At 39.3% G+C, this 18,044-nt stretch overlaps 1 protein-coding gene across 2 annotated transcripts in view; it reads left to right on the forward strand.

The window, feature by feature from the left end:
• Positions 1–16,558, forward strand: part of RAB3C (RAB3C, member RAS oncogene family) — a 289,684-nt gene extending 273,126 nt beyond the window's left edge. For both annotated transcript variants that reach the window (XM_027606045.2, XM_027606044.2), the window contains exon 5: positions 9,305–16,558. In XM_027606045.2, the coding sequence (XP_027461846.1) occupies positions 9,305–9,492 (188 nt within the window). In that variant the 3' untranslated portion in view covers positions 9,493–16,558. The remainder of the gene's footprint in view (positions 1–9,304) is intronic.
• The last annotated feature ends 1,486 nt before the right edge of the window (positions 16,559–18,044 follow it).

Raw genomic sequence — 18,044 nt, forward strand, 5'->3', positions numbered from 1 at the left:
TGGATGATTTAAGTGGTGTGTGTTGGTCTATGTCTAGGAGGGGATCACACCAGAAGGAGTTAATAAGGTAGATTTCCTTCACAGAAAAGGATGAATTATAGGCTACTCTCATTGTACTGCTGTCCTTTGGATTGTAGTCCTTTGTACTGCTGAAGCTGAACTTCTCCCATATACAGAGAAGGTTAAGCTCATGATTGGAGTAGGAAGGGCCAGGAACAAAACCTTCTCTACATCCACCATGATTTGTCAAGACCATACAATGACCCTCGCATAGTTCCAGAATCCTGATGAAGCAGGAGAAAGCTACCATCTGGTCAGGCCGGGCTAATGCCAAGGACTCAAAGACTAGAATATTTGACTACTTATTGTAGTAGCAGCATGAACCTTTGGTTGAGTTCCTGTTCTTTTCTCCAGCTTTAGAAGGCTTTCTGGGGCCCTTCTTGAGGCAAGTATATCCAAATCCTTATTGATTGCTCCTCCTGAATTCTATCTGGAAAGCTAACCTACCAGCTAATCCTGCTGCTCAGCAATCCGGAGTTTTGGCCCAGATTTCACCCAGCTGGCAGCAGAATGACATTTTTCACCACTCTGGTTCATCCAGTTCCACAGAATTGCAACTAGAATCTGGAAGCGAAAGGTCTTATTTAGGAGTTTGAGAATAGAAACCTAAACCCAAATTATAGATATTTTTTAAATAATTGGATGAAAATGATTTACTGCAGTATGATTTTAGGAGCTGCTTCCCCTCTGTAGAAACAATACCAATTCTTATTATTCTTTCAAAGTGAAGTTGAAGACCTTCCAAGTGTCCCAAATGCTGTTTATGATTTTCCTGGGGGTGGAGAAAGAGACTCAGTTTCCCACAACATCTTTTAAAAACAAATGGCATTTCAGAACGTGGCGTAGCCACTGGATATGTAGGAATACACTGTTTTCCAAAGAGCCTGGGTCATTTTCCATTCCCATCAGTGGTGTTTGAAAATAGTGAATCCTTCACTTTTTAATTTTGTAATGCGATCTTTTGACCCTCCTTCACCCACCTCCAATCCTCGCCCCCCCCGCCGCCCCATGTCTGACAACCACCAGTCTGCTCTTTGTATTTGAGAGCTTGTTTTTCTGTTGTTTTAGATTCTACATAAAAGTGACATCATATGGTATTCTTCTCCATCAGACTTAATTCACTTAGCATAATGCCCTCAAGGTCTATCCATGTTTCGGCACAAATGGCAAGATTTCATTCTTATTGTTGAACAGTATATATATATACACACACACACACACATTTTCCTTTTCCATTTATTTATCCATAGGCACTTAGATTGTTCCTATATCTTGGCTATTGTAAATAAGGCTGCACTAAACATGGGGGTCCATTAGTGTTTTCATTTTTCTTGGAAAATGCCCAGAAGTACAACTGCTTGGATCTTTAAATTTTTGAGGAACCTCCATACTGTTTTCCATAGTGACTGCACCAATTTACACCAATGGTGCATAAGCATTTCCTTTTCTGGACTCCCTCACCAAAACTTCTTTTTGATATTAGCCATTCTGGGAAGTGAAAAGTGATATGATTCTGGTTTTGGTTTGCATTTTTCTAATGACTAATGACGCTGAACCCCTTCATATGAATCTGTTTGCCATTTGTATGTCTTCAGAAAAATGCCTATTCAGATCCTCTGCCCATTTTTAAATCAGATTGTTTCTTTTATTGCTATTGAGTTGTAGGAGTTGTTCATACATTTTATATATTAACCCCTTGTCAAATTTATGGTTTGGGCATATTTTCTCCCATGCAGTAGGGTGTTAATTTTGTTGATGATTTCCTTCACTGTGCAGAAGCTTTTTAGTTTGAAATAGTCCCACTAGTTTATTTTTGCTTTAGTTGCTTTTGCCTTTGAAGTCAGGTTTAAAAAAAAAAAAAATCACCAAGACTGGTATCAAGGAGTTGATCACCTTTGTTTTCTTCTGGAAATTTTATGGTTTTGGATCTTACAGTCAAGTCTTTAATCCATTTTGAGTTTATTTTTGTAAATAGTGTAAGTTAGTGAGCCAGTTGCAATCTTTCACAGGAGGCCAATTTTCCCAGCACCACTAATTTTTTTTAATTTTTTTATTTCATTTATTTATTTATATTTATTGAAGAGACCATGCTTTCCCACTGATGACAAATGAGCCAAGAATATACAATTAATGGATCATATATGCATGTATTTGTTTCTGAACTCTCCTGTTCCACTGACCTATGTGCCTGTTTTTATTTCCGTACCATAGTGTTTTGATGACCAAAGCTTTGTAATACAGTTTGAAAGCAGGCAGCATGATGCCTCAGACTTTGTTCCTCTCAAGATTGCTTTGTGTATTTAGGGTCTTTTGTAGTTCCATGTAAATTTTAGGACTCTTTGTTACTTTTCTGTTAAAAATGGCATTGGAATTTTGATAGAGATTGCATTGAATTTGTAGATTGCTTTGAGAAGTATGGACATTTTAAGAATATGAATTCTTAAATTCCCAATTCCATGACCAAAGAATAGCTTCTCATTTACTGATGAAAACAATGTTTTATAGTTTTCACCTCCTTGGTTAAATTTATTCTTAGGTATTTGATTCTGACTCCATTGTCCTTGTTTCCTGAATTGCTCTGCTATTTCCTTATTTGTGTATCAAAACTCAACAGATTATCATGCAACTTTACTGACTTCATTGATTAGTTCTAGGAGTTTTTTGGTGGAGTCTTTAAGATTTTGTATGTGTGGTATCATGTCTTCTGCAAATAGTTTTTTTTTTTCCTTTCCTATTTGGATGCCTTTTATTTCTTCTTCTTGCCTTAGTTGTCTGGCAAAGACTTCCAATATTGTGATGAGAGAAAACATCTTTGTTCCTGATTTTAGAGGCAAAGCTTTCAGTTTTTCACCATTGAGTGTGACATTATTTGTGGATTTGTCACATATGGGCCTTTATGATGCTGAGGTACATTCCCTCAATACCTACCTTGTTGAGAGTTTTTATCATAAATGGATGTTGAATTTTGTCAAATGCTGCTTCGGCATCTTCACGGAATGATCGTATGCTTTTTGTTCATGTGGTGCATCACATTAACAGATGGTGAACCATTCTTGCCTCCTTGGAATAAAGCACTTGGTGTATGTATGTATAAAGATCTTGGTGTGTGACTCTTTTTATGCATTGTTGAATGGTTTGCTAATATTGTCTTGAGGGGTTTGGGATTTAGGTTCATTAGGGATATTGGCCTACAATTTTCTTCTGGTGTCTTTCTTGTGATTGCAAAGTAATGCTGTCCTCAAAGTTAGTTTGGAAGTGTTTTCTCGTCTTGATTTTTTTTTTTTTTTTGAAGAGCTTAAAAAGGATTGATATTAATTCTTCTTTAAAAATTTGATAGAATTTACCGTTGAAGTGAAGTGAAGCCTCTGCTTTTGGGCCTTTTGTTGGGAAGTTTTGATTATGGATTCATTCTCCTTACTAGTAATTGGTTTGTTAGGTTTTTATGTTTCGAGTAATTGCTCTATTTTTTTGTCTTGAGTCTAGCTAAATGTCAGTTTTGTTTTATATCTTCAGAGAAATAGCTTTTAGTCTCTTTTTCTGGCTCACATTGTTCTTCAGTTTTTCTTTTTCTTGTTCCCTGAGGTGTAAATCTGTTAAATTTGGGTAAAAGAAATACACATAATGGTTACCATCTTAGCCATAAGCATGTACATTCACTTTGTTATGCGACCAGTCTCAAGAATTCCTTTCATTTTGCAAAATGGAAACTGTTATCTTTCTGTATCTACAAAATTGGCTACTGTATGTACTTCCCAAGTGAAATCATACAGTATTTGTCTCTTTGTGACTGGTTAGATCATATAACTTCCATGGAGTATGGAGATAACATCCATTTGAAGGATGTGTCAATTTCTTTTTATTCCTGAATAATCCATTTCATTATGTCTATACCACATTTTGTTAATCCACTCATCAGTCAAGACGGAATGCAATGCAAATAGCCCTTGTGACTGATGCTGCTATGAACATGGGTGTACAGAGAATACCGAATCTGAACCCTTCATGTGCATAAGGAACCTCCCAAGGAGCCTTGAAATGCATATTTAAGGCTCTGTCCCTGCTTGTGATTCCATTTTAGTCTGTAGTGGAGTTTAGAAGCGTGTAAGCCCTTCAGGTAATGCTAATACAGGTAGCCATCCAATGTTGTAACATTACAATGTAGGATTACAACTCTTGGGCACTAGAGTGTAATCTGATTTGCACCACTGCTCTCTATTGCCCATTTAGCAATGTACATAGTATGAAGAGGACAGGTTTGATTTTGGCTTTCTTCCCTTCTTGAACACGTTTTCCATATAAAATGTTTCCCAGTTTCTGTTGAGTCCCTCAAGTGAAACTGAAACATGAAGTCACACATGAAGTCCAGCAGTGCCTGTAATAACCTTTGGAAAGGGCAGGAATGATCATTCAGAATCAGGCATGAAGAGACATGAACCAGAGCTGTACTGGAGTATAGTGTAAGCCTCAGGTGTCCCAAGAGAAATTAGAAAGGTTCTGATGAGGGAAGAAAGAAATGACAGTCAGAGTGTCTCTGGGAAACTCAAAGTGTACATTTACTTATGATACTGGCTTATCAAGTCTGAGGGACAGGTGTCCAAGGCTGGAAGCTATATCAGTAACCTAGTTATCAGGAGATTTCTGTGAGCCTTCACAGTCAGCTTGCTGTGTAACCTTGGCCTACTTATTTAAACTGCAGAACCTGGCCTACCTAGTAAATTGGAAATGATCTTATAAGTTTAGTAAGAAAAACTCTGGTTCCTGATTGAAGCACAGGCTTCTCCCTAATGTCCGTGTATATAGATAAGAGGTTCAAGATTTCTAAGAATAAGGTCATGTTGCTATGGTTGAAGTTAAAATACTGGGAGCGAATGGCCCTAAAAATCCAGCAAAGAAGAGTAAAGGGTGAGGTGTTTGAATCTGTTATGATTTAGGCCATGGGCTTTACATACCCATGAGCATACATAGGTATAGGGGGTGAATGGCCTCAAAAAGATTTGATTATGAATCAACTGGATAGAGGATCATTTATGGCACTGTAAACTTTCATCTGCCCTGAATCCAAACAACTAGATGCTAAAATAACCATTTCTAGAAACTTTTATATCTAATTCAGTATAGAGATGGAGGCCAAGGTAGTTTTATTGAAACCCTGTGTCAAGCATGTCTATGAGCACCATTTTTCCAATGGTATTTGATCACTTCTTTGTATTTGTATGGTTGTCTGTGAACATGATCTTTGATGTGACTAGTGTAACTAGCTCCTTTAGGGCCTTAGCTTGGATGAAGTCATGCAATAGGTCTTCTTTACTATGCTTATTCCGGCCAAAAGCTAGGCTTCTTACACAAAACAAATTGTGAATGCACAGGAAAAGTCTTGACAGAAGTTAAAAGTGTTCACCCAGTGAACACACAAATGATAAAGTTCTAACAGCTTATCGCTGACAGGGAAAAACTTTGAGTGCTCTGGATGGAAGATCAAACCAGCCACAATATTCTATTAAGCCAAAGCATAACTGAGAGTGGAGCTGCAGAAGCAAACCTCTTGAACCAACCTCAGCTAACTTCTGGTTTTAAGGGAAAAAGCCATCTCCATAACGGAAAAGTGCTCATTTACCATTCCAAAAGTCCTAGGGGCTTTAAAAGTTCTGCTACATACACTCTCTGCTCTAGAAATGGAACACCACCACCTCAATGATGACAGAGCTGCTTACAACATGGTTTAGGGAGTATTTTAAACCCCCTGTTGAGACCTACTGCTCAGAAAAAAAATTTCCTTTCACAGCAGTATAGCTTATTGAGAATGTACCTGGTCACCCAAGAGCTCTGCTGAAGATGTGCCACCAAATGAATGTTGTTTTCGAGCCTTCTAATGAACCATCAAGGAGTCATTGCTACTTTCAAGCCTTCTACATTGTAAGGCTCTATCTTTCATAAAGGATCTGGGCACAGGAATTGACAACACTCTGAAAAGAATACTGCATTTTCAATACCACTACATAAATTGGTGATTCCTGGGAAGAGATCGAGAGAGTATTGACATTAATAGGAGTTTGGAAGAAGTGGATTACACTCATGGAGGACTTTGATGGCTTCAGGACTTAAGTGGAGGAGGTAACCATGGAGAATTAGAAGTGGAGCCTGAAGATATAATCTCATGGTCAAACTTGAATGGAGGAGGAGTTGCTTCTTAGGGATGAGCAAAGAAATTGGTTTGCAGTGAAATCTACTCCTCGTTAAGATTGTTATATCATAAGTCCTTTGTTGTCATTTCAAGCCAGTTGACAAAGCAGTGACAGGGTTTGAGAGGATGGACTCCAGTTATGAAAAAAAGTGCTCTGAAAGGAAGAGTCCATCGATGCTGCAGACTTCATCATTGTCTTAAGAAATTGCCAGCCACTCCAACCCTCAGCATCCATCAACACTGAAGCAAGACCCTCCCCCAGCAAAAAGATTGATACTCACTGAAAGTTCAGATGGTTAACAATTTTAAGCCATACAGTATTTCTCAATTTAGTTATGTGCATTTTTTGAGACTTCCATAGACTGGAAAACCAAAAAATTCACTTTCATGAGGTGGTCTGCCAGTACAGCTGGTCTCATGGCCCCCTTGATCCATCTTAGGCAGCACAAGGTCTCAGAGTACCTTGAAATCATCCAGAGGTTTTTCTCAGTTATTATTTTCTAATTACTTCAATGATAAAAGTTGATGATATATAGTGGAGTTATTAATTAGCATAGAACTTACAGTTCAGCTGGAACCAAGTAATTGCTTACTTCTGCAGGTATCTGGAGGAGCAAGAGAATGTCCAGGTTAGTAGTTCAAAGCCAGCTTCACCATTACAGACTGAGCAAATAAATGAGTAAAGTACTCGATGATTTTGTGCTTCCATTGCCTAACCAATAAATTTTTTCAATACTAGCATCCACCTCGTGGATAAAATGAGTTACACTATATCAAGGGCTTTCAATAGTACCTGTTCTAACCATTCAAATAGGAGTTTATTATTACTATTATCATAGCGATGTTTGGTTTGCTGGGGACCTGTACCTACCTACATTGTCTCATTGGAGCCTCATGACAGCTCTGTAAACGAAGTAAGGCACAGGTCATAAATAACGGGTCATTAAAACACGACATGGTGGGAGAGTTGGATTACCAAGCAGAAGACAGGAAATCTCTCTCGCTTACCATACTGTGGCACCCTCTTCTATCCAAAACTGGTATAATATCATGTTATTTTCCTGGTCAAGTCCCTGAGAGCATTCAGGATCATTTTACTGACCTGAAGTTGTACGCCAGCAGCAGGGTGTGTCTGAAAGCCCAGATTTAAGGAATCCCATTTGACAGACACTTACCTAGATTACCATCTTGTCACAATGGCCAAATCTTTTATGATACCTTCAAGTTCAGTGCCTTCCCAAAGTAGCACTAGGAAGAAAACTAAGTGTTAGCAGAAGAGATGAGAAAATTGAATCTGTACACGAAAACTTTGTGCCGAATTATGGGATGGTTTTTTTCTCATAAGTCTTATTCAGGGATCTTAACTAATTCAGTGGGGTCTTAGTATCTTGTGACAGCACGTAGCAGTGGGAAAATCCCCAGTAAGATGCAAATAGTTCTAACATCTTCACAATAAGGATATTGTTTGGATCCATACCTGAGTTCTCCAAAATCTGGATCAAATTGTTGTAAGACAAATGACTGTAAAAACATTAGGAAAGAGAATTATGTTCGTGTTTTCTGCTAAGAAATCCAGAATGTTAAAGAGCTATTTAAGCACCCGCCACAGAGACTAGAAAGCAAACTACAAGCCAAAGAAGGTCTGAACTATCCCGTGGAATTTTACAGAAACTGGTCCCACTCATGCTCCTTTAACTCCAATCCCGCAATTATTCACTTATGTTTTAACAATAGAATACACAATAGCTAACGGGATTCAAGCTCAAATATAGTCCTCTAACTAGTCATCTATCATAACTAAATTAGAAATTTTAACTCAAGAGAAATACTTATTTTACTAAATACTGAAGCATGAACAACAAAGTATTTCTGGGTTATCAGAGGTTTAGACATGAATGTAAAATATGAGTCCATTTTTTTCTCCTTGGGTCCCAGGAGCTGAGATGAAATCACATGATTTAATCATTCTGAATCCATGTGGCTCCTCTGAGATAGGGCCAGATGTAACCAGAAGGATTTATAGGGCGTAAAAATCAGAATGGATTAGGAAAGCATTTTTGTGTCCTGCCCAGTACATCCTAAATCAAAGTCCCCTGAATGGACTGGGGAGGTTGTCATGGCAACTAACTGGCAAGCTGAGCCCATGGAATGTGAAGGCAAACAATAGAGTGATAAGATTGTGTACAGAACAGCAGTCGGAGCCTGTTCCTGCCCAGGTCCAGTGATGGGGAGAAGTGTGCAACTGCAACCACATTTTTTGTACCTTCTTACAATTCTGGCAGCTTGTTTGAAATATATCAGATGTCCTTTTCCAGATGTCAGTAAAAACACTGCTACTGATAGAGAACAGAAGCGCAGGAAAAGTCTGCACCAATAGGTAGATGCAGTGGTAGACAAAGCCATGGAGGGCTGTTCCCCTAACAGGACAGAAAAATCTCCAAAAAGAGGTCGAAGCACATTTAAGGTTAACTCCACTGACTCTGTAGTGCCACCTTGCGTCCAGTTAGGTACTGAAACTTTACCAGAAGCCCACCCTCCATCCTTGGTGGGGCGGCAGCATGGCAGGCTCAGGAAGAGTCGGAGGGGGTTTCGGTAGTCCCTTTCGCAGCAGAATATACAGATGAAGTCTTCTAAGCCTCAGGTTAATGAAAACATGTCCATGAACAATAGTGGTCGAATGTGAAATGGAATAAGGAAAATATGCCAAATCGCACATCTTAGAAAAGATTCCAAGAAGCTTCCTGGCGGCCAGGAGCTAGAGGAAGGGAGGACAAAGACATACTCAGTGAGGAGGATTCTTAATGTCGCCCTTACTAAACTTTTGCGAAGAGATTTGGTGGTTCATTCAGCCATGCTGGTAGCATAAATAAATTGACAGGGAAAAATCAAATGTCCACATAACCGTAAACAAAAGAATTGGTAGCAAGATGACAGCATTTGTTCAAATTGCGTCTTAGGTCCACCTCTTAGGTCTCCCCCAATCACCAGGGAAAACCACAATCAAGTCCCATTTACTTTCAGCCGGAGTGTAAAATGACCAAGCTGTGTTTCTGTTTCTTCCAGGGTTTGAATTTTTTGAAACAAGTGCCAAGGATAACATTAACGTCAAGCAGACGTTTGAGCGTCTTGTGGATATCATCTGCGACAAAATGTCTGAGAGTTTGGAGACGGATCCGGCCATCACTGCCGCCAAGCAGAACACAAGACTCAAGGAAAGCCCTCCTCCGCCACAGCCCAACTGTGGCTGTTAATGTCCCCCTCCACACACACAGGCAGTTTGAGGGGGCCCATCACCAACAAACAGCATTTATAAATGGTTGATTAACCTTCATTTCTACTGCCTAGTAATTATTTGAGGGAAATCTTTGTCAGTGGCTCATACACACATTCAATTTGTGGGAGATTTCCTGTGTTAATAATGTGGCAAATATGTGATCTCAACTTTGTAAGGACTATCCATCTATAAACATCTGGTATTTGCATGTAATTTGTTACTTGTCTTTGTAGGCTCTTTTTGTTTCAGATTTCTTCTCAAAATTAAGCTACTGCTGGGACCTCAGACTGTAATTTCACTACACCTGAATTTTGTGCCATGGGTTCAAATTTGTGATTCGTTTTGTAAGGATGATAACCAAGGAACTGCTTGTGTGTGGGGGCAGGAGGAGATCTCAGGAGACCATCATGGGTCTGGTCAGTTTACTGTTCAGGAAATGTGTCTGGTTTTCAGTCTTACTAAATAATTGAGGAGACCAGTGACTATAAAGAAATAGAAATACTGTGTTTGAAACCCTTGCAAATTTTCTAAGAGATTAAATCTCGTTCCAGTCTGGTAAATATTCAATGATCATATTTACCAGACTGGAACGAGATTTAATCCACCTTCTTAATTTAGTTATGTACGTAAACAATGACCCTAACTCGGGGCCAACATTCGGAATATTTGAGGGCACAGGCATCGGCCGAAGGCATTAGGTAATGAGTCTTTAAACCAAGAAGGGTAGGAATGGCTGCAGACTTCTCAAAGGATTGACTTCTCCCTAATTCCTTAATAATTGCCCCCCCCATTATATACACACCATCCCCACCACTTTCTGCAACCATCACTCAGGCGTGGAATAGAGATGAATTTGAAGTTTGTTAGAGCCCCTCTTCCCATGGGATAGAGACTTGCCTCCGCAACCAGTGCCTTCTGTTCACACTTCACTTGACTTTTTACCCAATAGATTTAAACAATATCCCAGTGGCTCTAAGGTTGAGGAAAAAACAATTTTTATCTGTAGTCTTTTTCAATCCCATTGTTCCCAATTGTAAAGCATATCCCTCCCCATTCTGTAAGCTTTTACAGGTGCTTAAGTTACTGAGAGAAATACTCTTTAGAGTTAAGATAAGTTGAACCAACACTTTAGGACACCAGAAGCAATTTAGTGGGGGCAGGGGGAGAAAACCATTTGAATACACGTATTTTTTCTCCCAGATTTTCTAAGACCGTCTGAGAATAACAAGCCAACAAATCTCACCAGCTGTTGTCATTGAACCGCAGAAGGAAAATGTCATCCTTAACTGTGCACGATACTGGACTTGAGGCAGGCACAGACTGGCAGATTTAGATGGACTGTTTCATTAGGGTGATTTTCCTGTTGCCCTTTGGTGGTGGTTATGGTCAAGATTTTTTTTCCTCTTTCCATAACTAGACAGAGTTCCTGTGAAAGTTTTGGATGCAAGTCTTTTGAGCAAGGTTACTGATAGCTAAGCGTGTCATTGGATAAAAACCACCTCCAAGTCAAGGAACTAGGTCACATACATTATTACTAAGTTAGAAGATGAAACTTACAGAAGAGTACCTGTGGGATGTTTTCAAAAAACCCAGGTCATTTCTCACCTTGAGCTTAAGATCCATGCGTTTGTAATAAATTTCCACTTTGGCACCCTGCAAGGCAAGAATGTTTTAGTAGATTTTAATAGGCCAACAAACTTCAAAAAATCACAGAACTCACAGTGAAGGGCAAGAGAAAGGGGCATGGCAAGCAAAGTAGACTAGTTTGCAACAGAAGCCTATTGCATGCAATATTTCTGTAACTGCCTAAGAATGTGGCCATGGCCAAGGCTAGAGCTGTTAAACTCAACTTGTGTAATCTAGCATAAAGCAATAAGGCCAAGAAAACTTCCCTGTGCTCTGAGTCCCATACACACATGCAGATGTCAAGGACCTAAGATCTAAGAGCCCTAAGTCAGAGGTCTCTTACAAGCCCCTTCCTCTATGGAGTGTTGTATAAGGGCAAGCAAAATCAGGGTGAGAAAAGTGGCAGGTCAAGAGCTGAGTTGTGCCTTTGTGTAAACCCCTTCCCTGGAAACGTCATTGCTAATGACCTTAATTGGCCCTACAGCCAAAAGACCAAGTCAGGAGCCTACATCACACGTAGGTGTCAGGCATGCCTACGCTGAATTACTTTAATCCCAGTCAGGGAAGCATGAGGGCCAAGTGTCCTGGCCAAGGAACTTTGGATACTTTCTATTTTCCAACCCTCTGTGGAAGTGAGTGGAGCCTTCCTACTTCATTCTCTGTCCCAGAGCTCCCACGCTGGTGTGAATTTCACTGAGAAGTTTCCAGAGTGGATTGTCACAGAGCTTGGGTAAATGCACACCTATGTTTCTGCTATAAAGCTTGTGGGAAGAAAGGATATTCTCTATTCCTCGTTTCATAAAGCAATTTTAGTTTTAAAATTAAATCTTTGTTGTAAGAGGTAGCGCTGCAGGGTTAACGGGGCGCTGTTGTCATCAAACCGTATTAAAAGTTGTAGCAGGGTAATTGCAAGGCTTCTTAGCCCTTTTGCCACCAACACACACACACACTTAACCTCCTACGTTCTCTCCAACTCCCACCACAGCCTAAATAGCCACAAGTCATTTTTTACCAATGGCCTAACTAAATTTGTATTTTAAACATCAAGATGCCTTCAAAAAGTACATGCTGGGGTAAGTGTGTACACTTTTAACACCCATCTTCTGTTGTATTTGATGCAATTCAATCAGTTTTTCAAGAACGAATTTCCCTGCTGCCCATCTTCTCATCACCCTCACCCCTGCAAATATTTTAGAGACAAACCCTGATTGTTGAGCAAATGCTTCCAAGAGCTTTGGTGTTGGTCCATTTCTTTCCATTCTTAATGTCATTGAAAAACTACACTGGCAAGTTCTTCACGTAAACAGCTATCCTCAGAGTGGATGGGCATTTGGTTTGGGGGAATGTGAATGGATGTAGAAGGTGCATGACTTTTCTGATGTCTTAAGGTGGCAGTTTAAGTGCTGCATCCCATGTTTGGGGTCCTAAGAACAAGTGCTTCTGAACAGTCAATCAGCTCATTGCTGCGGCCCTCTGCCCCTCCCGACCCTGCCTGCCCCTCCCCAGCTTCTACTGCCTTGGTGAACTTGACAGTAGGTTCTTACAGTTCCTGCTGAGGTTCACTTCAAGTCACTATCCCTTTGCTGCCCGGTAACTAAGTGCTAAGACTTTTATCTGTCAAGTGAGGGATGATGATGCCTTTGGTCATGGCAGAAAACTGCAACATCGTTATGATAAATGTGAAGTGTAAATACTAAAAACTATAACCAAACTTCTCCAAGACCCCTATGTCCTCAAACACATAGTATGTACACGGCACCTATTTAACTCTTATCCAGATGAAGGACAGACCTTTTGTTAAGCATACTGGTCATTTCTCAGACACCAATTTAAGCCTCCAATTCTAACTATGTCTATGCTGATAATAGACTTTCACATATTTTTTTAATAAAATATTCCATTATTAACTGAACTTCCCTAAAGCAACATGATTTTCAAGTGTGGTAGTCTGTTCTCAGAGGCTCATCATGATGGGCTCAGTCTGCTGTATATCTTAGCACACAGTATGTTCTGTGCCTTCCTAGGTTGACTAGGTGGCATTTGTCAGACTGTATTTAAAATGTCTCCAGACTCTACCAAGCTCTCCCAAGGCTGAGGTAGCTGCTGCAGGTGAAAAACTGTGAGCTAAATCTTACCTTGAAGTCAGGACTAAAACCCTTTCAGACCAAAAAGTCTTAAACATTTTCATCTACTATTGGAATGCTCAACCAGGTATTGTTGGTGTGGGATACTTCGGAGGTGGTCTTTCTGTCTGAAGGATCCTCTCTCTGTAACTTAGAGACATTGCATGACTGGTGTTTCAAACTTTGTGTTCCTTTGTGTGTATACTCATCCAGTGTGCTAGGTCAGGGTAGCATGTGAGCAACTTGACCCCCGTGGCCTTTCTCCTCACCCTCTGGAAGATACAACCTCTGTGGCTTGGCTTCACTTTGCCTGTTTGTGTAGACTAACTGCGCTTGCAGAGTTTGCAAGTAAGTTGGAGAAGTCCTTCCGATGAGCTGGACCAGTCAGGTCAGCTTTCTGGATTGCTTTGTATTTAAAGTCATTTTTGGACCAAAGCCACTTAAAGACATAAACCTGTATCCTATTCGCGAATGAATTGGGACAAATTGGGTCAAAGAGAAACTGTATGATGACAAAAAAAAAAATTGTTCTCCCTGTAATGCACTTAAAGGGCTCCAGATTCTAGAATTACAGTATCCCCTAAGGGGGCAGCAACAGTCTGGGGAATTTATCTAAAATATATGTACCTATTGTTATTGCTATTTCATGAATAAATGTAGTTTGTCTTATAAACCTTTACAGAAATTCTTGACACTCCAGTCAACAAATAATTCCCTTCGGTAGATTAAAATATTTACACTTGGGCCACTTACATGGTGTTGTCTCTCCCAACACACACACACACACACACACACACACACACACACTTTTTTATGAAGGGAAATTTTCATAATATGGTGCTTTCTCAGTGCTAGGGAAAAGGGAGCTTTTGCTGTGTGCGAACTGTAACTCACATTTTGTTTAAAAAGGTCTACAAAATAGATTCCTTACACTGATTTGTATGTTTGTGCACATAATTTTCATGAAGAATAGAGAAAAATACATTTTGCAAACATTCTAGACAAAAAGAGTTCAAAACCTCTGTCAGAACATCTAGCTGGTAGACAAACTGAACTTTCCAATTGTGGTTCTCTTTTCCACTTTCTGATACTATTTTTCATTTCAGTTTTTAAAGCAGTCTCCTCTCACTGAACGACAGGACTAAGAATAGGAAGTGAGACTCAAATTTCACCATTTACCTGCAATCAGCACTATTGTTGGTGGAGTTTCAACCAGTCATTATCTGTTGAAATGAGGTGGGGGGTTTACCTGTGTATTTTCATTCACCTGTGTTCATACTTTCCTTCATAGTGGACAACTGAGAGTTGGTTGTGTTTTGTTTTGGTTTTTTTTTAGTGGTCATATTTCCACAATCACGTTTGGGGCTAGGGATTGCTTAGGTTCATGAATGCTGTTCTTAAGGACACAGATGGTATGTGAGCCACACAGGTGCCCAGCCTTTCAGGGACGTGAGTGTGACAGACACCTGGCTAGTGGTTCCCTGCTCCTCATACAAGTGAAACTGGGGATTGTTTGTTGTATCGGTAGGATGGTTTTCCATGCATTGTTTCATCATCCCTAGGATGTGTGCTAAATGAAAACTTCCTGTAATTCCTGTTAATATATTGTTGTCAGACGTGATGTGATACCGTTGGACTGTCCAAATGTACAACTATTTAATGGTGTTTGTGGGACTGAAATGTCTTAAATGTTGCATGAAATATGTTATAAAAATAGATTTGTTTTCTATTTTTCAACACCTCATAATTGAGGGTTCATGGGCCAATAAGTGCAATATTTAATGACTTACTCAGTGTATATAAACTAGCGTGAAAGAGTGCATTATAATGAATGTGTGAGATGCTTTGATGGTGTGTAACTTATTCAAATTATTTCTTGTAGCTGTATTTGTCTAGTGGTGCAATTTATACAGTAAATACCTTATTGGTGTCATGTGAAACTCCTCCGTGCCTATTTCAAAGTAATTTTTTCCCTATAAAACCAAACATTTAGCATTTGCAAATATATGTCAATTTTGCGCTTTAGAATTGTGGATTTTATTTTTAAGACAGAATGGATGTTCATTTATTTTATATAGGCATTCCCTTCTTAAATCCAGAAGTCTCTTAAAAGAGGCTAATTTAGATACCTAAGAAAAAATATGCACATAAAGTAAAGTCCTATTTATTCTTCTCAGAAATGTTAATCACTTGTTCTATGTAGTAAGAATTTTTCTTCTTGCATTTGTGTGTTTATTTTGTTGTTCAACCTTGTATTTTGTTTGCAAAGTTAACACTGTCAACCCTGGGAATTCTAAAATATTGATGTCTTTTTAGGTTGTAGTTAATGTTATATTCACTTTCAATTCTCAATTGTCCACACTGGTGATACAGGAGAAGCAAAAGTCAGATTTCTTAAGTTGCTTTGGCATTTCAACAGCAACTTCTACATTCATCCTCAAACCCCCTTGGTTAATCTTAAAATTGGTGGCCTAGGACTTCAGTGAGATGCGAAAATAAAAAAAAAAAAAAAATAGAGTTTTTGATAATCCAGCAACCAGGCCTAAGTGTTTATTTATATGAAATTTAAAGTGGGTCACCTACCTTAAACTCCTATTTGCCATTAACTTTTAAGGCAAAACACTCATTTTAATACTGTGCTTTGCCTTTTCATTTAGTTAGCAGAGTGTAAATCATGATACCATTAGGAAGAAAAGTTATGACTTGTTCACTGAAAATGATGGAAAACAGTTGGTTTTAGATAACCTTGGCCATCTGTACATCATATGAAGCCTTCTGCTCTTTCTACAGCAGTTGCCTGAAACTGACATGTGAGGCCATGCCAATCATATTAAATGGCTTTGGGCTACCACCAGTGATGTGTGGCCCTATTTTAAAAATGATAGTGTGAACTTTGTACTCAGCTCTCAAACTGACTGAAGAAGTCACATGAATGTTGGAGAAGCAGGGAGATTAGGGATGACTTTGTGCCAAATTAAAAAAAAAAAAAGATAAACATAAGCACGTAGCCAACATTAGAATAATAATTTAAGAGCGTGTTTAAATGTTTAGTCATCACCGTTATTGAATACCAAGTGCTCAGTGCTGTGAGAATCAAACAGGGAAGAGGTGTAATTCCTATCCCCAGTAAACTTACTGACTGAAGAAGGAGTTAAAAAAAAAAATCAGGATATTGTGTAAATGCTAAATTATGTCCAGATATAGCAGCATAGAAAATGAGGGACCTCTAACAACTGGAACACTCAAGAATATGATCCCAGCAAGAATTGGATAATGAGGAGATTTTGCCAGACAGTAAATGGGAAAGGTCACATTCTGTTCCCTATGAATGAAAAGGTGGCAGAGGCAGCTGCTAAAGATCCTTGCTTTTCTCTAGAGAGCCCAACTAGCCCTGTAAAACCCAACAGATTGTCCACTGGGCTCTCTGGCTTTTGTCCCCATGAAGAAGACAAGCTGCAGCACTGACACAGTCCTCTGTGCTGAGCAGCCCCAGACTGCGCAACAGAACACAACCTGCTTTAAAGTCACATTAGAACAGTTGATTTAGACATCTTGCCCATGCACCAAACCACGAAACATTGTGTAATCCAATGTCAACAAGAAAGATGTGTGCCCAGAGATTTTCCTGGAGTTCCATGTCTCCCATCAAGGGTCTTGGGAAATGCACAGATGAAGACTTTCCTTTGTAACCGGGCACTTTCTGGCTCCTCAGTGATTATACTGTGGAGCTCTTCTTTAGAAAATCTTGAGTAACAGCTTAGTGTTTTCATATAGTGATTGTGACATGTAGTTGAAAACTAACAGCTGCACAGCAAATATTGTGACTCTTTATGTGTCCACAGGAGCTCTTGTCTGGGTTTAAAGCTACAAAGTATTCACATTGTGAAGTTTTAATTCTCTTTATTGAAATTAATTGTGTAAAAACTGTGCTCTATTAGGTATTAAGTTTGTATGTGAATTCTGTATAGAAAGTGGTTTTTGTCCTTTGGGTTTAATCTGGTTTTATTTTTTGGAGATTACAATAAATATCTAAGAGACTATATTCCTGAATTTCTCAGCCTTAGTCTGATAAATTTTTTCATTTCCTTTCAACTTATATTTTTTTTGGTCTTGGGATGCCTGTTTTCATTTTTTGTTACCTTCTCCTCCTGTAGTCCTAGGGACAATGATGAGCTTGAACTAAAGAATGCCAACACATTTTTATTTTAGCCTATGGTTTTCTAACGTGGATTTGGATTAGCATACGAGTTAATTCTAATAAATACAACCTTTGAAGGTAAGTACTGTTTAATACATGATTGACTGCATTCCAGAGTCATAAAACTCTTGGTTGTAGAATAAAGAATAGCTATCAATGTATTCAAAAGTCACCTCTTCTACATGAACACTATCCCTGCATCTGGAGTTCAGGGTCCAATGATCATATGGGTATCCTACTAGCACAGTCTAAGAAAGGAGCACTCAACAAGGACAACATGTGTATTGGATGCGTAAGTGGTATGCGTCTGTTTAATGTGTGGTGCATGGTGTAGTAATGCTTCAGATGCCGTGCAGACTTGCCTTGGTCTTGGACCCCAGGGCATGCTGAAGCATCCTGCCATCAATCTATTTGCATCACAGCAGATCTAGTAATTTCAAGATCTCTTAGTGATTGAATTGTGCTACTAGCTCTATTTCTGGATACTTTCTTCTAAATGTGTTCTCGGGGCCATTTCCAGACTCTGTGCTAAGTAGAAGCCAAGTGAAGTCCCTGGAATAATCACATGGGTCCACATGGGTC

Source organism: Zalophus californianus, chromosome 5, assembly GCF_009762305.2.
Source record: "Zalophus californianus isolate mZalCal1 chromosome 5, mZalCal1.pri.v2, whole genome shotgun sequence".
NCBI lineage: Eukaryota > Metazoa > Chordata > Mammalia > Carnivora > Otariidae > Zalophus > Zalophus californianus.